At 51.8% G+C, this 23,498-nt stretch overlaps 9 protein-coding genes across 9 annotated transcripts; 5 read left to right on the forward strand and 4 right to left on the reverse strand.

Annotated features, from left to right (window-relative positions):
• Nucleotides 1-406: 406 nt before the first annotated feature.
• On the reverse strand, nucleotides 407-1,989 carry SCP_0508180 (hypothetical protein; the record flags this gene model as incomplete). The annotated part of the gene is made up of 2 exons (XM_027758874.1): nucleotides 407-1,826; nucleotides 1,883-1,989. The coding sequence occupies 2 exons, from the start codon at nucleotides 1,987-1,989 to the stop codon at nucleotides 407-409; spliced, it is 1,527 nt and encodes a 508-aa protein (XP_027614675.1).
• Nucleotides 1,990-4,943: 2,954 nt separating this feature from the next.
• Nucleotides 4,944-5,180, reverse strand: SCP_0508190 (hypothetical protein; the record flags this gene model as incomplete). Its single annotated transcript, XM_027758875.1, has 1 exon — nucleotides 4,944-5,180. One exon carries the CDS (start codon nucleotides 5,178-5,180, stop codon nucleotides 4,944-4,946), a length of 237 nt encoding a protein of 78 aa, XP_027614676.1.
• A 403-nt stretch (nucleotides 5,181-5,583) lies between these two features.
• On the forward strand, nucleotides 5,584-8,952 carry SCP_0508200 (hypothetical protein; the record flags this gene model as incomplete). The annotated part of the gene is made up of 12 exons (XM_027758876.1): nucleotides 5,584-5,604; nucleotides 5,681-5,846; nucleotides 5,902-6,513; nucleotides 6,636-7,019; nucleotides 7,255-7,474; nucleotides 7,619-7,720; nucleotides 7,787-7,898; nucleotides 7,974-8,136; nucleotides 8,194-8,558; nucleotides 8,610-8,742; nucleotides 8,799-8,870; nucleotides 8,933-8,952. The coding sequence occupies 12 exons, from the start codon at nucleotides 5,584-5,586 to the stop codon at nucleotides 8,950-8,952; spliced, it is 2,370 nt and encodes a 789-aa protein (XP_027614677.1).
• A 738-nt stretch (nucleotides 8,953-9,690) lies between these two features.
• On the reverse strand, nucleotides 9,691-11,857 carry SCP_0508210 (FAD/NAD(P)-binding domain-containing protein; the record flags this gene model as incomplete). Its single annotated transcript, XM_027758877.1, has 2 exons — nucleotides 9,691-11,747; nucleotides 11,824-11,857. 2 exons carry the CDS (start codon nucleotides 11,855-11,857, stop codon nucleotides 9,691-9,693), a joined length of 2,091 nt encoding a protein of 696 aa, XP_027614678.1.
• Nucleotides 11,858-14,907: 3,050 nt separating this feature from the next.
• SCP_0508220 (hypothetical protein) lies at nucleotides 14,908-15,642 on the forward strand (the record flags this gene model as incomplete). The annotated part of the gene is made up of 1 exon (XM_027758878.1): nucleotides 14,908-15,642. One exon carries the CDS (start codon nucleotides 14,908-14,910, stop codon nucleotides 15,640-15,642), a length of 735 nt encoding a protein of 244 aa, XP_027614679.1.
• Nucleotides 15,643-16,422: 780 nt separating this feature from the next.
• Nucleotides 16,423-18,442, forward strand: SCP_0508230 (FAD-dependent monooxygenase yanF; the record flags this gene model as incomplete). Its single annotated transcript, XM_027758879.1, has 11 exons — nucleotides 16,423-16,561; nucleotides 16,617-16,720; nucleotides 16,775-16,810; nucleotides 16,868-17,096; nucleotides 17,159-17,289; nucleotides 17,341-17,358; nucleotides 17,413-17,463; nucleotides 17,515-17,643; nucleotides 17,700-17,857; nucleotides 17,919-17,991; nucleotides 18,050-18,442. 11 exons carry the CDS (start codon nucleotides 16,423-16,425, stop codon nucleotides 18,440-18,442), a joined length of 1,461 nt encoding a protein of 486 aa, XP_027614680.1.
• A 760-nt stretch (nucleotides 18,443-19,202) lies between these two features.
• Nucleotides 19,203-20,248, reverse strand: SCP_0508240 (Pre-mRNA-splicing factor CWC26; the record flags this gene model as incomplete). Its single annotated transcript, XM_027758880.1, has 3 exons — nucleotides 19,203-19,300; nucleotides 19,361-19,460; nucleotides 19,517-20,248. 3 exons carry the CDS (start codon nucleotides 20,246-20,248, stop codon nucleotides 19,203-19,205), a joined length of 930 nt encoding a protein of 309 aa, XP_027614681.1.
• Nucleotides 20,249-20,606: 358 nt separating this feature from the next.
• Nucleotides 20,607-20,958, forward strand: SCP_0508250 (hypothetical protein; the record flags this gene model as incomplete). Its single annotated transcript, XM_027758881.1, has 3 exons — nucleotides 20,607-20,655; nucleotides 20,754-20,888; nucleotides 20,939-20,958. 3 exons carry the CDS (start codon nucleotides 20,607-20,609, stop codon nucleotides 20,956-20,958), a joined length of 204 nt encoding a protein of 67 aa, XP_027614682.1.
• A 229-nt stretch (nucleotides 20,959-21,187) lies between these two features.
• SCP_0508260 (hypothetical protein) lies at nucleotides 21,188-23,120 on the forward strand (the record flags this gene model as incomplete). The annotated part of the gene is made up of 17 exons (XM_027758882.1): nucleotides 21,188-21,269; nucleotides 21,324-21,376; nucleotides 21,447-21,463; nucleotides 21,517-21,582; nucleotides 21,638-21,651; nucleotides 21,706-21,763; nucleotides 21,847-21,876; nucleotides 21,929-22,011; nucleotides 22,066-22,095; nucleotides 22,146-22,156; nucleotides 22,211-22,332; nucleotides 22,389-22,411; nucleotides 22,466-22,610; nucleotides 22,668-22,675; nucleotides 22,733-22,796; nucleotides 22,852-22,879; nucleotides 22,941-23,120. 17 exons carry the CDS (start codon nucleotides 21,188-21,190, stop codon nucleotides 23,118-23,120), a joined length of 1,014 nt encoding a protein of 337 aa, XP_027614683.1.
• Nucleotides 23,121-23,498: the final 378 nt, after the last annotated feature.

Consider the following 23,498-nt stretch of genomic DNA (forward strand, 5'->3'; position numbering starts at 1 on the left):
CGTCCCTCGACCTGCCATGGAAGTGTTCTTGAAAGCTACTATATTTGGCTCTGCGATGTCTTCTTTGGGAACCACAGGCGGCCCGAAGATTCTTCAGCCACAGCCCATAAATACTTCCCTCTAGGCTCTGTTCGATTTGCAATTGCTGTGCACAGCCTCCCAAGCACGTGAAAAGATAACGGTGATTGAAGCACAAGTGGATAGTAAAACATCGGATACATATGTGCACCTACACGAGAACAGCTCTGATTGCTGTAGTAAATCAAGTCCGTTGGTACAACGATAGGCTGTGGGAAGGCTGTTGAACGATATATTGACTGTGCACATGACCAGGCGTACTCACGAAACATCGCATGAAAATTCAGTCGCGGTAATAACCCGTGTCTCCTCCATCGGCCGCCACTCATCAGATCACGCGAACCGTGTGCACAACGGAGCGCAGCTGCTCCAGCACTTCCTCATCAAGCCCCTCACAGTGGGCAATCTTCAGAAAGCAGATGCCATTTGCATCTGATATTGCTGTATCACGCCGTGCACGGACGACACGGAGTAATTCGTGTCCTGTGATCTCCCCGCATTGTTGCACACATAGAGCGCGGAGCTGCGGCAAGATCCACGCGCCCGTCGTAGCAGGACCTGCCGCAAGAAGCTCGAAAAATTGCATACTGAGGGGGCCGAGGCGAGGCGAGGATAATGACAATGCAGTCAGCTGTGGTAGCTGATGCAAGGCACGTACGAAAGACACGAGCGCTGTCCCATCGATGTTGCATGCGCGCAAATCCAGCTGCCGGAGTGAGGGTGAACGTGAACGTAAAGCAGATGACATGCACGACAACCAGTGCATATTTTCGTCCGAGGACGGTTCCATGTTCACCGAAAGTCGAGTCAACGCCGGAAGGGAGGTCGATTCTAGAAAGAGTGCAATATTTGGCGAATCTACGAGATAGAAAGAGAGAACCCTGAGCGATGGGATGATAGTCACAGCTGGGTCACTCTGGAATACTTCCTCGTTCCCCTCAACGAGGAATGCGACCGATTGAAACCGCACCTCTTCTATTGTGGGTGTCGCGCGTAAGGTGGTAACCAGATCCTTGAAGAAAATACCAAACCGGCCATTGTGACCGCGACGATCACGATATTGCAGGTCGCGCATCAGGTACAACCGACGAAGTGCAGAAAAGTGGCACTGGTAGATGCATGCCAGTGGAATATGTTCCAAGACAATCGACTTCAAGCGAGAACACTCTGGCGCAAGGAGTGTCCGGTAGGGCATCGATTCCAGGAGATTAGATCCGTGGATCCGCAGATGCAGCATTTCCAACGACGGTCCAAGATCTGCCAGGTACTCGCGCATGGATGATACGAAATCCCAGCTCGGTGAGGAAAGACGGAATGAAAAGCACCTGGCGAAGTGCGGCCTGAGCTCTACCATCACCTCCTGTAGCTCCTCAAAATCCAAGTAATTCTGGTCGATGTCGATTAGCAACTTGCACATCTGTGCACGTGCCAGGAATACGCGCAATTTGCACACGAAGGATGGAATATTCCAGGGGCTTTTCAAAATGATGTACGTCCATAAGGAAGGTGTTGCAAGTGCTAGTTCACGCCAATGACGGCAAACCAGAGAGAGCACGGTCAGGAGTTCTGGGACATCATGGACCCCAAACTCGAATATGCGGGACATGATCTCCGCAGGGAGGCGGTATATTAGGGCCCGACTTGCGAGGATATGGGCCTTCTTCATTCTGAGGCGTGCAAGCTCAGCCTCCAGCTCAGCCAGACATCTGTCTATCTCGACAACATCTGGTGGAGTGATTCGTGGGTCGCTGGAGCAGATACCAGCTTCAGATGAGCTGGAATCGTTGCAAGCTGAATTACTCACATGCTTCTAGGATCAGGAAATTCTTCATCGGATCCTGCAGACGATACTCCATCGTCAAGTAAGTCGTCCCATACACCAAGGTCCTCAAATGATAGGGCTTCATCCATGATAGTAGACGAATGAAGGGAAGGGGAGACCACGTAAATCGGTAAAATGTTGCACAGCTACCAGCAAGGTAAGGTTTACCAGGAACGTCGAGCGCCGTATCGGGTGCGCAGTTATGGTCAGGCAACAATCTGCGGTCTTTCCGCACGGAACGAGCCCAATGAAATTAGCAAGCCGGGGGTTCACACAACCTGGTTGTGGTCTGCAAGTCCTTCACTCCGAATCATGCAGAGTGTGATACTCCGCTTCAACCTTCAACCTTCAAGCTTCAACGTTTAAACCTCCGTGCCCTTGCGGTACTTATCCACGGCGCCAGCCTTGACATGTTCTCAGCGGATTGAAGGCGACTTGAATTTCAAATTGAAAGTAACAGCCTCGCGTCCATTCTGCATCATAGCAGCTACATAACGACAGATTACCCTGGCCTACATCATACCACATAGTATACTGTACTACCATTTCGATCCCTTTGATGATGCGGGACGGCCTGGTAGCAATGATGAAGACCTCGAGCTTTACCGGTACCACCGTGACTGTATGCGCGTAGCAGTACTAGTAGTAGGCGCGCGAAGGCAAGAAAAATTGCTATATCGATGATGCAGTCAAGGGGCTGCAAGTCGACGAACCTTCCCATTCTCCCGATCGCGACGGCAATTCATTCACTCCACAAATTTGTGGCAAGTTAGAGACACCCACATGGCTGAATCAAACTTCACCTGTGGATCTGTCACCCTGAGCCGCAGCCCTCTGCATCTGCGTCTTCACCCGAGGACTCGCCGTCTGACGCAATTCCCCTTCTCGGGTACCCACCTCACGTCCTATGTATCCGATTCCAACGCCCATCATTACACATGTCGCACAACGATGCATTCCGCCGGCCGTCCGTCCCCAATTTTCATAGCAACGTCCCTGTTGCTAACTACACATCGCCTCACCGTATTCGCATTATTCTCCACTGACATCGGCACACGACCGCGGCGACACGCACAACTCCCCATGTGCCGAGCCCGGCGGATTCCTGTCCCGCCAGCGCTCCGTACACACGTCACTCACTTGCTGTGACTCACATGGAGCGTCTCCCCAGGCATCCGTAGGCAAACAAAGTGATACAACGCAATACGGAGCTGGTATACGGCAACTGTGGCGCGCACATACTTGTTGGACGGCGGCCGAGCGCGCATATGTGCGCGACGTCGGTGCCCCCTCCCGGTCCCTTGCCCGTGCCCGACTGCTCTTTTGGGGCACCTTACCTGGGGGAGCAGCCGCCAACACCCCCACAGCCTGCGTAGCCACCCACCGTGCGTATGCGCTGGAGTCGAGCAGGGATGGGTCGTGCGAGGAGGATGAGTACGACGCGTATGAACACGGTGTACGGCTCCTGCCTGCGTAACCGTACGAGTTTGGCGCACATCCGAGTGGGCCGATTGCGCGCTTCGTCAGCATGGCGAGTGTAGGTGGGAGTGAGTTGAGCTTGTAGGGAATAACAACCACTGGCTAGTCTCCCAAAGGCAGACTGACACTCTGCTTCAACCTTCGTTCCTCAGGATATCCGTGTCTGGCGTCTGCTATCATTAAGGTGGTCCTTATCGGTAGGTTGGGTATTTTCATCTCCGCAAATCACGTGCACGCGACGCGTCAAAACGCGTTCTCATCTACCCATGCAAGTCTCGCGTTTCTGCCGCATCCTCATAGCTCTCTGGTGCACAGGACATTCTCCTGTTATGTACTGTCTGTAGACTGAATGTATTTTCAGAAAATCCATGCCTCAGAGCCCTCAGAACAGCTAAATCCACTAGTACTGTATTTTAGGTGGGGGATATCAATATGCCGCACAGTTTACAACCATGGTAGTGGTAGCCAGAGTGACTCCCAATTAGTCTTCTGGATTTCTTCAACAGTCTTATGCTAGAAGGAGGAACAAAATTATTGGGATGTGACAGTGTCCAAGTTCAAGCCAGAACTTTCACAACCCATCCTCAGTAGTTGCTTCTCTTGTTTAGATGTGCTTCTTTTGCTTGTCTCCTACAGCTTAAAAGGCATGCCATTTGACTGAGATATCTCGAATGTAACAACGACCGCTTCCCTGGAGTATGTAGTATCTGCGCACCGTGAGCTTGCGGCGAGCGCTTGTTCTCTTATTTCCAGCTCCGACTCATTCTCTTGCAGGCGAGTTGATCGGTCACGCAATTCTTTCCCTGAAAGTCCAAGCTCCGAACGAAATTGGGGACCTACCGATAAGCCCCCCGCGTTAAAAACTAGACTACCACTGGCTGAGATAGGCGCCTGCCGCTCCTGCATTAACGACCATGGTAAGAATCTCGGTATGAAACCATGTGCATATAAGAGCGGCCTAGCTAGCAGAGCTCATACATAAATCATCCACGCTCCACTGGTAACTCTCCAGTTCGTGTCGATGTTTCTTGTTCTGCCGCTGGAAGAGCTTCTTCTCGCAATGATCTGTGTGAGACAGTATATGATGATTCCAAACTGATTTGGAGGTGGTGGCGGACCTGTGTACGCCGGTTTTCTTGGACTTTACCATCTGTTCTTCTGCAAGGTAATTAGTAACTGCTGGACACGTTAAGTGATATTTAACGGTGCGGACTCACTGTCAAGAAGGCTTCTGCAGGGTCGTTCCACCGATCTTGTGCTTTGAGGTCTTCATTGAGTTCCACATCGTCGCGGCTCCTCGCAAACACAGCCTCCTCTTTCGTTTCTTCGCGTCTTCCCGCTGTACGACACCCTTTCCCCCATCCTGCTCCTCTCTCTCACGCCTTTTCCGCGTCGCTTCAGCACGCTCTGCGCTCTTGTCTACACGTCCGGAAGTATCGCGTCTCCTGCGCTGCCTCGCGTCGTCGCAGTGGCCGGGGCGCGCTTGGGTAGTGATTTATTGAGCTGCGCGGGCGTGAGCAGACCACCCTTGAACGTCTGCTCTTGTACGATTTGCGGTTGCTCGTCAGCCTCTCTCGCCCTCGCGCACAGTGGCCCAGCCCGAGTCCGTGTCAGTGCGCTGCCGCTTCTTGAAGCCACGATCTGAAGCTACCACAGGCTCAGTCACATCGTCTTCGCCGACGTCTTCCCTGTCATTATCCCATCCGAGGACGTCGTCGTCGTTGATTATGGAAGGACCGCAGACGAAGCCTTGCGCAAGTCCGCGGCTCTGTGCGGCGATTTCGACTTTGATCGAGTGCATTCCGAGTCGGTCACAGGGCCGGCTCCGAGTGCTCTGCCCAACGCGGACAGCGGTAGTACCATGAGGCGTTCAGCCTGAGTTTCAAAGGGTCGACGTGCGACTTGATAGAAGTCTGCGGGGTGGTCTACAATGCGCTCTTCTGGGTTCTGTGTCCTGCCTAGGCCTCGCTGTGGCGGCGCTGTGGTCGTCGTCGGGTAGTGCCGGTGCGCGTCATCGGATCTATTTAGGATCTTCCGCGTGGGGAAAGCCGGCGGGATCTGGATCGTGTGAGAAAGATGGGATCGGGGTATCGTGCCACGTGTGGGAAATCGAGTGCCAGGGCCCTGCAGACGCGTTCCGCTCTCTCATAAGTAAGCGGCTGCCCTCTTCTCCATCTCAACTTCCCCCATCATCTCCACCCACGATGTCCTCCTCCATCTACAACGTACGTCTCCCCTTCGTCTTCCTCCTCGTGCTCGTCTTCACAGCGAGCTCACACTCACTCCCGTCGTAATCCCCAGCATAAACACCTTCAGCCCACAGGCGCTTCTACCCAGGGTCCCTCCCAGCAACAGCACACGCAAGCCAGGCTCAATGAATGCTTCGACACCATCCGCGCAGAATTCGACGTCGTTGCCCAGGAGCTTGGCGTTCTCCGTGGTCAGCGCGATGATCTCGACAACAAGGGTGCGCGCCTTCTATCTCCGAGTTGCGTTCCCCATCACTCACTTCTTCCGTCCAGTTACAGGTCAGGTGAATGAGCTGAATATAATCCGCCAGTCCCTCTACGAGCTCGAGACTTCGCACGGCAAGATTCGACAGCAGTACGAGGACGAAATTCGCGCGCTCCGCCAGGAGCTCCAAGCTCTACGACATCAAGGCCGCGAGCGCGAGACTCTTGGCCTTGCTTCCCTTGGCCGCGATCGAGAACGGGAACGGGACCGCGAACGCGACAGAGATAGAGACCGCGATCGCGAGCGGGACAGAGACATCGGAATGGGTCCTGGTATGCGTGGTGAAGCGCTCGGTAGAGACGCGCTCGGTCTCGGTCGTCCTTCGATGGGTGTCAGTACTGGTCCAACTCCCGGTCCGGGTGGCGAAGGAATGGGAGCACTGGCCCTAACCCCACATGCGGGTCCGGTAGGTCTTGGCGTGGGTGCGGGTCCAGGTAGTGGTGGCGGTGCGGGGTATGTGGATCCTTTCTATGGGGGCAGAGATAGGGACAGAGAGAGAGACCGGGAGCGCGAGCGTGAAAGGGCTGCTGAAAGGGGGGACCGAGAGCGGGATCGAGAGCGGGATACGAGGGACGTGAAAAGGATAAAAACTGAGCGTATGAAGCCTGACAGGCCTGGTGGTGCGTAATTTTCCATTCGGTTTGTTGTCCCTGCCTTCTCTCCTGCAATTCCATTGCACTTTGTTCAGTTTCCGTTATCGGCTTCTGACCGCAATTTCTTGTTCTTGTTTCACGGAGAGCAGATCCTTTCTCTCCTTCCCAGAATCCGCTTCCCCACCACCATCCACATCAATCCATCACCCTCGGTTCCTCAATACCTTCATCCGGGCCTAATGCCAATGGCCTCACTGCCTCTACACCCACTACGTCCCCAAATGTATCAACCAATCCAAACGCGATTACAAACGCGAACGGCTCTACCTCAAGTGCGAACTTGAACGGTCCCGGCACGAACAATGGCCTTCTTAGCGCGACACCGAAGCTTCCGCCTACGCCTGGCGTGGGCATTGCCACCGGCGTATCGCTTCCGCCGCCTCCGTACGCTGGACAGTCTCAGTCAGCGGGCGTTGTACAACAAAATCAGCAACCTGGGCAGGAGGGTCAAAACGCGCAGGCCAGTACGAACGGTGAGCTCCACTGCATCATTCTCATTGATCGTACCATCTGCCTGTGTTGCGTTGTATATCGCTACAATACGTCTGTCACAACATACTCTCGGACGTTGAGGTGTACTTTGCAACACAACATATTACATCTTCCAAGTTACCAATACTACTACGCCTCTTGTTTGTTCACTTTCTAGACGCTAGATGGACCAAGTTCTTGTACTTCATCTCTATACATACTAAATTTTTCCCACAGGAAGTGCCCCATCATCAACCTCAGTGATTGACCATTCATCGGGAGGCCCGACATCAGCGCCTGTCGACCTCAGCCTGGACCCGGTCAACGTACCGTCAGAACTCAAGAAGGAGGGCACAGACTGGTTCGCGGTGTTCAACCCGCACGCAGCAAAAGACACTGCGGGCGGCAAGAAGCGTGCGTTGGACGTTGCACTGCTGCATAACCTTTCACACGAGAGGTGCGTTGCCTTGACCTGTAGTATGCACGTGAATGCGGCATGAGTTTATGCCCATGCTCATCGGAGTTATCGGCCCCTCATGGCGTGTCTCTTGCGTTGCTACGCCTTGATTGCATGTTCGCAGTGCTGACGCTGCTGTGCTAGTGTTGTTTGTTGTGTGCGTTTCTCGGCGGATGGCAAGTACCTTGCAACAGGATGCAACCGAACGGCTCAAATCTACGACACGAAAACTGGTCAGAAAACCTGGTGTGTTCCCAAGCTTTCTAATCTCCTCCTTGGTCTCATGGTAGGGATCTTTTTGACTCCGTGTAGTGTGCTCGTCGACGAAGCTGCAAGCAAAACCGGTGACCTATACATTCGCAGCGTATGCTTCAGCCCAGATGGAAAGCTACTTGCTACTGGAGCTGAGGATAAGCTTATTAGGGTGAGAGCGCATTCTTCACATCCAGTTTATCGTCTGCGGATACTGGGTGCTTCTTCCTGTTGACTTGTTTTCTAGATTTGGGACATCGCGAAGAAGCGCATTCGCACTGTGTACGATGGTCATCAGCAGGAAATCTATTCATTGGATTTTTCCAGGGATGGCCGACTAATTGTGTCCGGTTCTGGCGATAAGACGGCACGTATATGGGACATGGCAGATGGAAGCACAAGCAAGATCTGTGAGTCACGTCGCTTTACTCTATTCTAGGGTGTGCTGTTAAAACTAGCCGATGCAGTAACTATCAATGAGCCGGACTCCATCGATGCGGGCGTAACATCCGTCTGCATCTCACCTGATGGTCGCCTCGTCGCCGCGGGTTCGCTTGATACCATCGTGCGCATCTGGGACGTGCAAACGGGAGCACTTGTTGAGCGACTGAAGGGCCATCGAGATAGTGTCTACAGCGTCGCGTTCACGCCAGATGGCAAGGGACTTGTCAGCGGCAGTCTTGACAAGACGCTCAAGTACTGGGACGTCCGTCCAATCTTGCGCAGAGATAGCTCAGCCGGTGCTGTCATTACACAATCGAGTGCGAAGAATGGCATAAAGGACGGGGGCGACAAGGGCAGCCAGTGCACGATGAACTTCACAGGCCATAAGGTACCAATTTTTCTTCATCTGGCTGATGTTCCTCATTTGCATCGGATGTAGGACTACGTACTTTCAGTTGCGGTATCGCACGACGGGCAGTGGATCGTGTCCGGTTCGAAAGATCGAGGTGTGCAATTTTGGGATGCGAAGACCGCTGTCGTGCAATGCATGCTGCAAGGTCACAAGAACTCAGGTGAGTTCCAATATGCTATTTCGTTTGGCACTGCAGCTGGACCACCTCTACTTTAGTTATCTCCATCGACCTCAGTCCAGCAGGGAGCATTCTCGCAACAGGTAGCGGGGACTGGCAGGCTCGAATATGTAGGACTTGTTTCATCGTGCGCGGTCAGATCTCATTCGTTGCTCACATCTGTTTGTTTCAGGGAGCTATACAGCATTGTGATAATTTCTCATGCTGGATGACAACACTTCGGGATCTCAGCTGTTTTCGCCGTCTTGTTTACCTTTGTGGCTATGCTAATGTCACCAAGGTTTTCTGTGTTCACATGATCTACAACTCGACATTCATGTTCTGTGTTGGCGAAAGCTCTAGATGCAATATACTCTGATGGACACACGATCAGTTTGTACCTAATGTTATAAGACCGGGTGAAAAATTCGGAAGGATATGAGACTCGTGCATGTTACAAAGTCTCATCGTACCTCATCTGCTCCATCCAATTTTGCTGATCATAATACCAAGACCATTTCCGAGGCTTGGGCGATCCAATCTTACTGATCAGATTGGTGTTACTTTGTAATGCCGGCTTCAAACCGGTAGTTAGGAACCGTTTCTCAACAACCGGGACATGGTTACAAGCCTGAGCCTCAGAGGGTGTCGAACTTAACATGTACCTGTGGGATCTGAATATTCCAGTCACTATTAGTGCGAAGTGGCGATGTCACTCAAGTATGTTAGTTGTCGGATCGATCGGAGAAAATCATGTTGTTCAGGGCTGTTTGTACAGGGTCTTCCTCCCCTCCAGATTTCTGACTCTGAACTAATCAACTGGATGTCACAGAAATCCGACACTATCGCCCAGCTCATCCACCAAGTGAAAGATCTATTGATAAATCCAGTACAAATACAAGCTGGCGACTATTGGCGACGACGAAGCAGATGCGATATCCAATGGGGCTTTCACCGCGTGAACCACGCCTCGCTGACATACCTACCCTCTGGTCCGTGAACTTCATATCCCACCCCGAACTGCGTCACTTCTGCACCCTCGAACACAAACTTGTACACCAGTTTGGATACTTCTTTCTCAGTCGCCGCCGCTTCCCAGTGTTCCAGCGCGTTATGCTCTACGAACCATGTGATGTCTTGCTCCTGCAGAGGCCCAGGCCGCCTGAACGACACGCGAGAGATATCGTGAAGCCAATCCTCTACCTCTCCCTGCTCTGGAGGCCCGTCGTAATCATCGGACGTGACGCCCCAAACCGAGATCGTGTCAGAAGGGGGAGAATATCGATACACGTACTTCCTGTGCAAATCGGACTTCTTCCCGGACGTGGAGACAAATACGCCGTGTTCGTGATACAAGTACTCCCGCATACCCAGCTCTGCTGTCGAATATCCTGAGGGTAAGGCGGAAGGCGGGCGCATGTGGAACATGGCGAAGCCCTCAAACTGTCCGTTCAGCTCTTTCTGCATTGCGCCGTGGACTCGGCGATTGACCTTCCAGTGACCTGCCCAGGAGCGGAACACTGCACCAGGAATCCACGCTCCATCACTCGAAAGTGCATCCGCATGCTGAACGTCGCGCATGATCTTCTCCACGTCTTCATTCTCCTGAAGCGGGTAATTCGCCGCGACGATATGGTCCTCGTCGGAGTAAGGGATATCAAGAAGAGCAGCGTAGCTTTCGAACAGGCCCGCGTAGTCGCCGTGAGGGAACTGGATCCCTGTCTGACGGGCCGCTTCCCGTACGCTCTTCTCGATCTCCACGCCCTTCCTCATCTCCTCCTCTGACGGCCAGCTCTTCTCCCCAGAGAAGATAGCAGCTAGATATCGCGCCTGGATCTCGATCACTCCGTAGTAGGACCCTCTATAGACCCCCACAAACCCAGCCTTCGGGAGGTCAGGATGAAGCACGAGGCGATGAGTGAGGAACGGAACACTGTGGTTGTCATGCTGATAGCTTATTGCTTCCAAAGCACTAGGCGTAAGGTAAGGGAACGAGACGCTGTAACCAGTGCAGAGAATGACAAAGTCCGGGGAATAAATTCGTTCTCCATTGGATAGTACCAATGCACCCGCCTCGGGATCGATCGACTCCAACCTCGCAAGGTACGTTTTCACGACATTTGTCTGGATCCCGCCTCTGTAGAGTTCTGAAAAGCCAACCTGAGGAGGAGTGCTTGTGTCGAAGTTAAAATTGGGGAGGATATTCTTGGGAAACAATGATGCGAAGTAACTATGTTTCTTGCGATTGTCCTCAGGTGTAGGGTTTATCAGCTCCCTTCTGCGGCCATCCAAGTACGCCCGTCTGTACGAGTCGAGGTCCCACGGCGCGAAGCGGGGAATTTCGGAGTTCTCAGAGGTCGTCGGCACAAAGAGAGGGTTGACGTAGAATGGCGCTGGGGTGATGTGGTGGATCTTCGCAGCATACGGGGACAAAGCACCGGCAATCTCGACCGCAGATAGAGATCCGCCCACGACCGCGACGCTCTTGCCTCTGTACGCATCGGGGTCTCGGAAGACGGCAGAGTGTTCGACGGGAAATGGAGATGCATCGAGACCAGGAAGCGCAGGTATGTATGGGTTCGAGAAGAACCCAGTCGCAGTAATCAGGTAATCGAAGGCTTCCTCGGGCTGCGGGGTTTCATTTCCATCGTGCACAACAGTGCTGTTCAAAGCCCATTTGCCATCGCGCAGGTCGACCTTGGTGACTTTCGTATTCATCCTCACGTCCCCATCGCGTAGGTATCGCTGAGCGTATACGTTGAGGAAGTTTCCCATGTCCCCAGAGTACCGAAAGAGGTCTTTCCTCTTGGGGCCAGCATCGGCAGGCCATGGAACGTCCGAGTACAGGCAGGTATGACGACAGATGTTGGTCGTCATAAGCGGGCGGTGGTAGGGATGATCAGTGGACCAGATTCCACCTAGGGAAGACGAGGCTTCGAAGAGAGTGGGTTTGAGATTCGGGTAATGGATCATGTGTCGGTAGGCTACGAGACCAGACTCGCCGCCGCCTAGATCAAAGCGGGAGCATGAGCGACTCTGAACGAAGGGATTGGGACAATGGCGATAATCGATGTTATTATATACCTATGATCGCGACAAGTTTCTGAGGCTTGGCCATGGTGACGTAGAATGTCGACCTAGAACTGAAGATAGAAAAGATCTAGCGACGATGTGTTGAGGGCGACAGACTGAGAGGGCGCAACGGTCCTGAAAGGAATGCAGAGGATGCTATGATGGTTATATAGAGACGGGATATATAAAAATCAAAATTGATTCAGTCGGGCATGTGACTTGATCCGCGAACACGCCTTGCCTTCTGCCGACACAGGATGTCAAGTAGAGTGGAATGGATGCACTAGGATCCGGGTGGAGATCAATTCAGTCGGAAATTCTGTCCTGCAAAGATTGCCCGTCAAGTATGTGGCAGCGGGGTTCTCTTGCCTGTTTGCAAAACCTGCCAGTCAGTTTAACAAAAGCGAAGTTACGGGTGGTTCAAGATGGATCACAAAATATAGACACCACATCGCCACTTCTTCCTTGGCTGAAGACGTGCATTGGCTGCCAACGCGCGTATGAAAGTCTGTGGAGGCCCATGGCAGTAATTGGTACTATTCCTTCTGCAAGATTCTGGGATTAGGGGGGTTTATATCCCCGGAGATGATGTTCAATGATGATCTGATTAAGAAAGCAGGAAGGATAGGAACTCGGACATACGTCGAAGGACACGTGTGAGGAAACTAACTGAGGAGCGCTCCAGGCCGAAGCAATGCGGCCACCCGGGTTTCTCTGGTCCCACGTCGAGAAGTAGAAACACAGAAGACCTCCTTCAAATATATGGTGTGGCGACGGGCTTCGTGTCAGGAGGGAATCGAGAAAGAGGCCCCTGGGGAGTGAGATGGTCGATGCCCGCATAAAACCCCGGTACGAAATCAAACTTCATTGGTAGCATGCTCAGAGTCGAATAGCATGGAAGGACTTTCCGTGCATATCTAATGCATGGTGAGAAGCTGTTCAAGGGCTACAGTATTTCATGCTCACCTGCGCATCACATATATGATGACATGACTTGTAAATACTGCATTTTGAACCTGAAGCCTGACGCCTGAGATTCAGTATACACTGCCAGTCACGGTGAGCGAACAGAAAAACATACTGTGCTTCGACCATCTTCCACCAAGCCTGTGAGTCACGTTGGTGTTTAGGGGGTAGACGAGTATTCGCGCGAATACTCGATCCTCGAGTTTCCCGAGGACACACGGCTGTCACACACTTTTTTAGGCTGCCGTTCCCACGCATCGCATGCCGATGGCGACGACAGCGACGAGCAGGATATTCATGTCACATCCAAGGTCTCTTTCTCCCTCAGGCGGCTAGAGAACGGTAATACAAATGTAAATATGTTGGTTCGCTTCTCCTGAGGGCTCAGATAGAAGGGCTGCTCGCTGTGTTAGTGGGCGTTGTGACCCGATATGGTACTGTGCCACGACGAGCAGGGCGCGACGGCGTGGCAAGCGGCTGCCTACGCGCTTGTGCCGGCAGGTCACACCGGGTCACACCACCTGCCATTGCCGTAAAAATGCCGATGATCGAGTACAGTACACTATCTCATACAGTGTGTTGCATATGACTCTGCAGTTGCGCGACGCGCAATTTTGGGAATCTTTGTTTGTACGAGCCAAATAAGTGATCAATTTGTCACGCATGTCCGGCGATGTCTTTCTTACAGATCCAGCATGGCATTGCTAATATCACTTGAGATGCGCCAGAATATGGTAGTCTGGCAGTTTGAACAGAAGAGAACTATTCTGAACCCTGATATTGAGCACAGAGGTGTCAATTTGCCACGGGGACCAGCTGGAAGTCAGATCCACCAGGACAGTGTTCCCTTACACTCACAATGACAATGCCTTGAGTTCAAATGCTTACAAGGTAGGTCACTACACTGCACGTATGGTAGAATCAACTAGATGCAGACGGTGAGCCTAGCAGGATGATCCCAGCAGTTCAGACATGGGAGGTACGTGAAAGCGTGACAACGGTCACTTATTTGGCTCGTACAAACAAAGATTCTCGCGCGTCGCGCAACTGCAGAGTCATATGCAACACACTGTAATGCATACTATCGATGACCCGGATGTGTCATAATATGGCACTTCTGGTCCCGCCGCACGCTGTCTTGCCCGATTGACTTCAGCATCTCAGAGAATGTTTCGATAGCATATAGAATACTAGAGCCCATTTTTCTGATTTTTTTGAGTGGGGTTGAACATTTTGGTGACATGCCGAGGTGTGGCACCAGCCAAATTTGCTCATGCAATCCCGATTTTTGTGGGACCCAGGTTGGCCACATTTAATTCTCAAATTTTTACAGTGTTAAAATACAATGTACAAGAGCATCTACAAATAATTTTGAGGCAATCGGTGCAAAGGATCCAGCTGTAGGAAAAAATATGGCACTTCTGGGTCGTATGGCATATCCGGGTCACTGATAGTAGCGTCGGTGCCCGGATTTTGCTATGCATCATGAGGTTTTATGCATTATGGCATTGGAATTTGGCTGTGAAGTGCGGTTTTGTACCGCCCAAGGCCTATGCACTATGAGGTATTATGCGTTGCCATGTTATGCATTGTGAGATAGTGTACTGTACTATTCGCGTGAATACAGTACTCAGTCTCCGACCGCGCCGCGCTAGAGCCGCGGCGTCTAAACTTTCACTCGTCTCTTGCCAATCTCTTGCTCATCTCCGATTCCTTTCCAGTTCTCTCCCCCCAAATCTGCTTCAAACTGACTCGGACTTCTATCTACCTCGGAATAACCGATCTGCTCTGAACACAGTTTACTTCAGTCCGTGGATGTTTTCCCCCTTCGGACAGAATGTAAGTGTGTCAGTTATGATGTCGTATTCGGCCGTCATGTGCCGATCTGGAAAGAATGACTCGGATCCTCTTGCTTTCTTCAAATACTGCTCGACGGGCTCTGTGTTAGTAATAGACAACGCTCACCACCTCTGAGCTGCACTTGTGCTAGACCATCGCGTATCAATTTCAGTAACATCATACCGCTGCTCACTCGGTCCTCTTCGTCACTCATCCTTTCGATAGTGCTTGCAGTCGTTGAAGACACCGAAGTGCCTCGTACATCTGTCCCTTCTCTCTCGAGTTCCTGAAATGGAATTGCAACAGCATACTCATTTTCCCATCCTCACTAAACGGCATCGGCATGCATTCTCATCCGTGCATCAGTCACTGTCAGACGGGAAGGGACGTCCAGACACCACCGGAGCTGACGACAGCACCGACGCACCACATTCTCCTACGCAGAGAAACAGGGATCTGGGCACCATCTTCCATTCCCTATCCGGCGACTGGCATGTTCGTCGTGTCATTCACCACCACGGCTTAGCTGCAAACGCAGTGGACGGGAGATTCGACGGTACTGCGACCTTCCTCCCACGCACACCGTCGACAGAAGCACCGGAGGCCGGCACCGAAGAATACCTATATCGCGAGTACGGCACGTTCTGCACTGCAACCGGCACCTCGTTCCCAGCGCAGATGAAGTACATATACCAGTACCATCCCTCGTCGAACCGCCTCTCCGTCTGGCGCGTCAAGTCCGGTGCATCTGCAAGCCTCCCAGACGAAGGCGAGGTCGACAACTGGTTTCACGATATCACGCTCGAACCCCCGTCAGGCGCGGATGGGCTGGCTTGGTTTTCGGGCTATCAGGGAGCAGGAGACTGTGTGGCCAAAGGGAGCGAGCATCTTTGCGTCAGGGATACGTACAAGCCGTACTATCGGTTTTGCTTTCGGGGAGATAAGGTGTCAGAATTTGGGATTGGGTACGATGTGAGTGGGCCGGAGAAGGCGTATGTTAGCGAAGGGTGGTTTGAGCGGACGTAGTTGCGTTGTGTACCAGTGAGTCTGTATGAACTTGTATACACCTTGACCCTATATAATCATCTTGGCCTCGAGCTCTTCACGTGGGGGTCAGCCCGAATTCTACATTGCCATCAGCTAGTTTCGGATATCACCTGGGTGTGTGACACTACGGCTCTTTGTAATTAATGCACACAGCTTTCCTCTGCGCTTCATTCACTTTCGCTCATGGGCAGAGGAGGGATGTGTTCCGAACATTGAGTCCTGGGCACAAAAGTCACGGGGCAAACGTCAAACTTATGGCATGTATCAGGTACATTTTTACGGAGACCTGCAGGGCCTACAATTTTCTAGATCCATGCTAACCTTTGTGAGTTTAGTTCGTTTCATGTGCCGCCGATGTACTCACTAGCCCAGCACTAGAGCACTAGTGCCTGAGGTTCCGTCGGAAAGAAAGTGGCGCTGTTGGGAATATCTCATATATGGTCAGTCGCTTTCCATTTCCGGTTGGCATTCAACGTTCAACGTCCAGGCGCATCGACTCATCGTTTATGTTTCATCGTGTATTTCTCCCACTCAAGATGGTGACGCCAAATTTCGCCCGTGACATATCGAAATTGCAATGAAGAACGACAGTCAATTCTTTTAGCTCCACGGTAAGGCGTGAGTACTCGTTGGATGCTTCTCGCCGCAGTGGTGTTGCCGTGGCATCGTCTGCCGACGCTTCGAACGCATGCCAGTGGGAAATTGTCAACGATAACATATATAAAGGCGAATCAACTATCCCTCACGAAACTCTGTCCGATGCATTCCAAGGTTGGTGCTGCGCTGTTCGTCTGGCTCTTTGCTCGCTGGACTGCCTGTGCATTCGCCTCGAACATCACCTGCGCTTGCGAGGAGATTGCCGCAGCCATCTCGTCCGTGTCTGATGTTTACTGGCCTCGTGTGTACTGCTGAAAAATTACGGCGTTGGATGGAAAATGACTATCTTCTCACAGTAGAATTGCAGTACACGACTGATATCTACCACTATGCTTCGTCTAGCACCGCCCAGGCTGCGTGTTCTGTTGAGCCTGGCACTGCCGAAGACCTGGGTATCATAGTAAGTGCTTCCAATATGGGTTCAGCACCTTCTTTCTAACAGGATCATTGACAGCTTCAAATATTGGGGAAAACCCGGACGCCGTTCGGCGTGAGTGCTGTCTTGCTCGTTTTCTGGGTAAAGCAAGTCAAACATAAATTATTCCAGGTGAAAGGTGGTGGCCACATTATGAACCCAGGATGGTCCTCCAGTACAGGAGTGCAAATTGCCATGTATCGTTTCAACGAGATCAATTACGATGCTGCGTCGCAATCGGTCGATCTGGGGTCTGGCCTCATCTGGGACGACGTCTATGCGGCGCTCGAGCCGTACAATGTGAGTGTCCTTGGTGGGAGAGTCAGTGGGATCGGTGTGGCTGGATTCTCTCTGGGCGGAGGTATGCGTTTCATTACTTTAAATCTACGGGAAAATGCAGCTCAACTTGATAATTCCCCGTAGGATATGCGTGGAAGACCAATCAATATGGGTTGACCGTTGACAATATCCTAGCGTATGAACTTGTGCTTCCCAACGGTACGATTGTGGATGTCTCGGAGTCATCATGCCCGGATCTATATTTCGGTTTGAAGGTTGGTGTCCGAATCATATCCCACTGTCGTCCAGCCTAACAATTTCCTCAGGGCGGGTTCAACAACTTTGTGAGTAAGACTTAGTGGGAACCGAGAAACATCGTTAAATGTCAAATTTCGCAGGGCGTCGTCACGAAATTCACTATGAAGGCATGGCCGCAAACTGAAATTTGGGTGGGAGTAGATTATTCCGCTGTGCTGTGTCTTGCTGACCTTGAAGCGTAGGGTGGCGTCATCGAAATCGATGGTTACCTCTACGCGGAGGATTTCAAATCCGCGACGGCAAATTTTTCCACTAACGTCACTGATCCTAAGGCGACCGTGTTGTTGGCATACAACTACGCCATCGGTGTTGTATGTCATATTTATATTCAAATCCGACCGAATCTGATGATGCGACCTGACCACAGTACTTGATGACTGCAATTATATTTTACGACGCCCCTACACCCCCCCGGGGCATTTTTGACGAGTTCCTCGCGATCCCGTACTTGTCGAGTGATGTGTGCACACGTTCATTCTTGTCACTTGTGCAAGCCTCTCCTTCCAATATCACTTCCTTGGAACGGTGCGTATCTCCTTGCTCCGTCCCCTTCAACGTGAGAAATGACCGCCTAAATGATGCCCAGTGGATTCTTCAATACTGTCTCATTACAGGCTATCACACCCACTCTGCTCGATGTGGTCCACAACGAGAGTCTGGTATGTGACCTGTACATAGTAACACTATAGTAGCACCTCACCCTCGTTTGGATTACAGTACTGGGGTGCCCTGATGTCGCTCGACTCCGGCACTCTGATCAGCTACGACGTAGAGCCCTTCCTGCCAAATATTCTCACGCACGGCGGCCCCAGTGCATTCCCACCCACGCGCAGCGAGCGCTACCTCCCACTGAATCTCTACTACAGCTGGACGCTGCCAACCTCGGACGATGCCATGTACGATGTGCTCGTGAAGTCCGCGGACACGATCACGAACGCGGCCATCGCGGAGGGCCAGGACATTTCGGGCGCGGCGCTGTATCCCAACTATGCGCTGTATGGGACGGCGGTGGAGAAGATGTATGGTGACAATGCGGGCACCTTGGCTGCGCTGAAGGCGAAGTATGACCCGGAGAATGTCATGGGTCTCGCGGGAGGGTGGAAGTTCTGAAAACCAGACTCTGCCAGCTTATGTCCTTGGAATCTACGGACATCTACATATACTTATCATGGCATATTAGTAAGTTGATTGGGGGATTTCCCGTCTTTGCCTTAGCGCGAAACCATGGATTTTGGTGCATGCAGTCAGTCTCTCGTCTTTTTTTGAAAATACTGTAAACCATGAAGTTGTCGTGAATCTTAGGTATTTCAGCCGGATAAATTTCAGCTGACCAGTGGCCAACGAAGAAACTCGCTGGGTGTACGATGCGGGTGACTTGTTCAAATACATGGAGCACAAGAGATAGCTGAATTGCCGCTCTTGATTCTACGAGAACAGGGAACTATTCAGCAAGGACAGGATTACATCGAGGAATGGGATATGCTCGCCTCAGTAGAGTCCCTGCAGTGCATACGTGTACGTCCGTGAAATTGACTCAGACCAGCCCAGGCTGTCCATAACTGACTTTGAGCCGAGTCGCATGCTCAACCTCTTTGATACCGACTTCGTTCCGCTAGCTAGAACTCGCGATATACGAAAGTCCTTATAGCCGTTTGCAGAGAAGGCAACTTGAATTTATAATCGTGCATCCATTCTGCATCGTAACAGCTACGTAACGACAGAGCCTCCATAGGGAGAGAAATCACCGACTGAAATACTTAAGCACACACCTGTGCATCTGCGCCGGTGCTGCATTGATGACCATGGTAAAAATCTCGGTTTGAAGCCGAACCATGTGCAGATAAGAGCGGCCTAGCAATCCTAGCAGCGCTCACATATCATCCACGCTCCACTGATAACTCTCCTGCCCGTGTCGGCGCTTCTCGTTCTGCCGCTGGAAGAGCTTTTGCTCAAAACCATTGCCACGATCTATATGAGCCAATAGGTGAGTATGTGTTTGGAGAGGAATAGCGCGCATCCTCTACGCACCCACACCATCCCATCTGTAGCCAGGTCTGATTCCAAACCGATTTGGAGGTGGTGGCGGACCTGTGTACTCCGGTTTTCTTGGACCTTTCGATCTGTTCTTCTGCAAGATATTTACTAATTGCTAGACAGCTTAAGAGAGGTTTAATGCGGACTCACTGTCAGGAAGGCTGCTGCAGGATCGTTCCACCGATCTTGTGCTTTGAGGTCTTCATTGAGTTCTACATCGTCACGGCTCCTCGCAAACGTGTGATCTCGCATCGTAGCCTCCTCATTCTTTCGCTTCTCCGCCTCTTCCCGCTGTACGACACCCTTTCCCCATTCCATCTTACGAGCTTCCCGCTCCTCTCGCTCTCGCTTTTTCCGCGCCGCCTCAGCACGCTCTGCAGCCATGTCAACACGCTGTCCAGAAGCATCACGGTACACCGTCTCCTGTGCTGCGGCGCGCTCCTCCTCCGTCGCAGTGGCCGGGGCGCGCTTGGGCAGCGATTTCCTGAGCTGCGCGGTCGTGAGCAGACCGCCCTTGAATGTCTCCTCCTCTTGTACGATTTGCGGCTGCTCGTCAGCCGCTGGAGGACTCTCTCCTCCTTTCTCGCCCTCGCGCACGGTGGCCCAGCCCGAGTCCGTGTCAGTGCGCTGCCGCTTCTTAAAGCGACGATCTGAGGCAACTACAGCTTCAGCCACATCGTCTTCGTCGGCGTCTTGCCTGCCATTGTCCCATCCGAGGATGTCGTCGTCTTTGATTATGGAAGGACCGGCAGAAGAGGACTTGGAGGTTGAACCCAGCCTCCGTTTCTTCTTCTTGGGTGCGTCAGTCCGCGCGAGTATAGCATCAGCTTTCGGGCCAGACATATATTTTGCAGCAAGATATGCTTGCATATTTGTCGCCATGGGTATGAGCAGACTCGACGACTGCAGAAGGGAAGTTGCTTATGTAAAGAAGCGTAGTCTCGTTTCGGCGGAACAGGCGTGACGTCATCACTCCCGTGGCTGTACCGCCACTTTCTGCCAGTGATGCGGCTACTAGTAGCATCGCTAATGTCACTGTCCATATGTCGCAATCTAGCCACCATCATTCCAACGCATGTTCCAGTCATCAGGCACTCCGACTTGGTCTTTCGTGCAGGATTGTCGCTGATAAAGTCACGATATTGGCCAGTGCCGCGTCTCTTGTCCCGCTGGGGGCTTTTTCGGCAAAGTCTACGGCTTAAGTGGGCGATTGATGCCTATCCCGCAGTGATGTAGTTCAATGGTAGAGACAAAGTTCAGTTGTATCACGCTCTGTTACAGGAACCATTGTAAGTAGATTTGTCAAATCTCAACGAGCGCCGTGGCCCGTGCGTCGAGTCGACCGTATATGTACTACCTAGTAGGTCGTCTGACCGTATTCTGACAGTTCTATTACATGCCCCAGGTTTATACTTCGCTATCACACTCCCCGTTAACTTGCCACTGGACAGAGTTCAGGTTGTCCCTTCAGTAGCCGCACCATATCGATGGACGATGTCGGCATGCCAAGGTCAGCCCCATGGTGAGCTGCCCTCGTTCTTCGCTGGATCAATGATTGATCTTATACCGAAGTCCCGATGCCTCATTCTTGATGGACAGGCCCTCTTCTGTCAGGCACACGCTCAACACAATCATCCAGTAGGACCGGTTGATTTTACTTGCGTCTATAATCCTCCATAGACCGGCCCTGTGTTTCGCCTCTGACAGATGGCACAGCACTCGCAGAGTCCGCAGGATACATAAGGGATGTTCATGTGCCCCGATCGCCAGCGATTACACTGGATCCAACTTTCTCGCTCCCGATTTTATTATTTGTGATTAATGTCGACCACAGAGATTCAGGCAGAGCTTCAGGTGCTGTATTCGACCCTCCGAGGACTTCAAGTAGCGGGACTCAGTTCAGGTCAGTTCCGTCTTGTGATTGCCCGGAATGTGTTAACCCAAAAATGCATCGTAGTGGCTGCGCTCACATGGCTAACTTTCGACATATTGATGACATTCGGACAGGAGGTGTGTGTAGTTTCCAGTACTTTAACTTGTGGGAAGCAGCACTCACTGGCTCGATTCTTGTACAATATAGGTGGATTACATATGGAAGTAGGTATTCGCTAGTTCCACGGGTTTATTTTTAATGACAGTAATCCCCGCAGGGCAAAATGGACGTATCCAAAGTGCCTCTATATTACGGCAAGATACTACGGTCTTGTTAATCTAATGTGCGTATACATCTCCGCCTTTGGAATCGTTGTCGTGACTAATTGCGCGTCATAGCATACTCACAGCTGGTAAGCCTATCTCCCGGCCCGCTCCCGATTATATTTCCGACCAATCATTATCAGTGTCCGTCAATACGAATCTCTCAGTAGAAGTCCGTCTTTCCACTCACATCGTCATGACGTGTCACTAAAATCAAATCGCAGTTGTGAGGTCCTCGACTAGCGTTTAGTCTCCCCATGACTAAATCCAATCCCGCGCCGCAGCTGTAAAGGATGGATCTGGTTCGACGGCTAGTAAGGCTTCCATGTTACCTCGGAGACGTTTCACACTGCTGAGTTCAAACAGCGGCAGTACGGTCATTATCATGACAGTAGTCACGCAAATCTTCCTTCTCCGAGTGAATGCCTTATATGGCGGTAACAAAATACGTACGTTCACCTTTCGTTTGAGAACCTTACAACCAACCATATGCGATCTCCCAGTACTGGCATTTCTGATAGTCTGCTGGCTTGGTGAGTGCATTGTTTAAAATCCAAAAAACATGGCTACAGCTTGGATACAGCTGAATTCATTGTACGTCGAAGTTTCACGGCTATGTCCGAAATTCTCATTTGCCACCTCCTGAAGGTGACCTGCGTCAACACAGCCATGACCCTCCGCCCCGTGGAAATCATCCCAAAACCACTCGGCCTCCCCTTCCTCGGCTGCCTGAGCAAGGAGATCAGTGCACGCTCCAGTCTCGCGTCGTGGTAAGTACCTGCTTTTTGTAACGATAAACATACTGTTGACCATGCATCTTCGGCAGGGTGACCTGTCTCACAGTAGCCTGTGAGGACCACTTTTGCCTAATGAATTATCATCTGCAATGCTAACCTCGCATAGGCGTGTACTATGTCCTCACGATCTACAAGCTCGCCCAGACAGTAATATTCAAGGATTGGTTTGACGTGCGGCATATCTTTGGCAAGAAGAGCCCATACCCGATCATGACTGCATTCCTTCGCGACGGCTCTGTGTTCTTTGGCATGTAAGAGCGCGCTTCTCCATTTCATAGTTGCAAGCTTATGTACTGCGTTTTGTGCAGGATTTTCTGCATGTTGTTTCATCTTGCTGCTAGAGGCAACTGCTGATGGTGGTTTACGCCTGCAGTGGCGGTTCTCCTCAATACGGTGACGACGGTCGTCGGCGGGACCATTCTGGCTATCAGTGCACCGTAAGCTAACTGAATACTCCTTGTGCGAAGCTGATCACTTCACCTCTCCCACCAGCTGGCTCAGAGCGACGTACTCAATAGCCGTGAGTACCTTCACTCCATATCGTCCTCGCTAGCGTCATGAACCAATTGACCATCTTGCAGGGTTCGCGCCTGATCCTGAACCTGCGCTCGCTCTCCTCGTCTATGAACACGAGCCTCGACATGCAGAGCTTCTCGGGGCCGAGTCCTAAGCGCACGTATGCAAACGCGTTACCGCTGGAGTTTCGCATACAGACGCACGAGGCGGCGAGTGCAGGGACCGCGGGATTGTCACCTGTATAAACGATCCTGCATTCTTCGGTGACGGGAAGTGTGGATAACTTGGCCGTGTGTGGATGTTCGATGTAGTATGCTCGTGTACGTCATACTTACTTTGTACCAACGCTGGCGCTCGAAGCGCGCAGTAATTTATTGCCTGGGACTTCTACATATGTAATCGAAATTATATGCATGGACACGACTATAGGGTATGTTGACTACTCGGCAAGCTTGTATTTGATCAGATGCAGGTAGTCTATCCAAATGTACGTGAAAAAAATACGACGCCGACTGTTCGAGTACAACGGCAACCTGTAAGGGTTTCGTCCGGGGAGACCGGTAAAGCACCTAATAGATCTAGTGCCTGGGAATATGACTCTCCAGTGGAGGGATGTTAGCGAA

Source organism: Sparassis crispa, assembly GCF_003851025.1.
Source record: "Sparassis crispa DNA, contig_000004F, whole genome shotgun sequence".
NCBI classification, from domain to species: Eukaryota; Fungi; Basidiomycota; class Agaricomycetes; order Polyporales; family Sparassidaceae; genus Sparassis; species Sparassis crispa.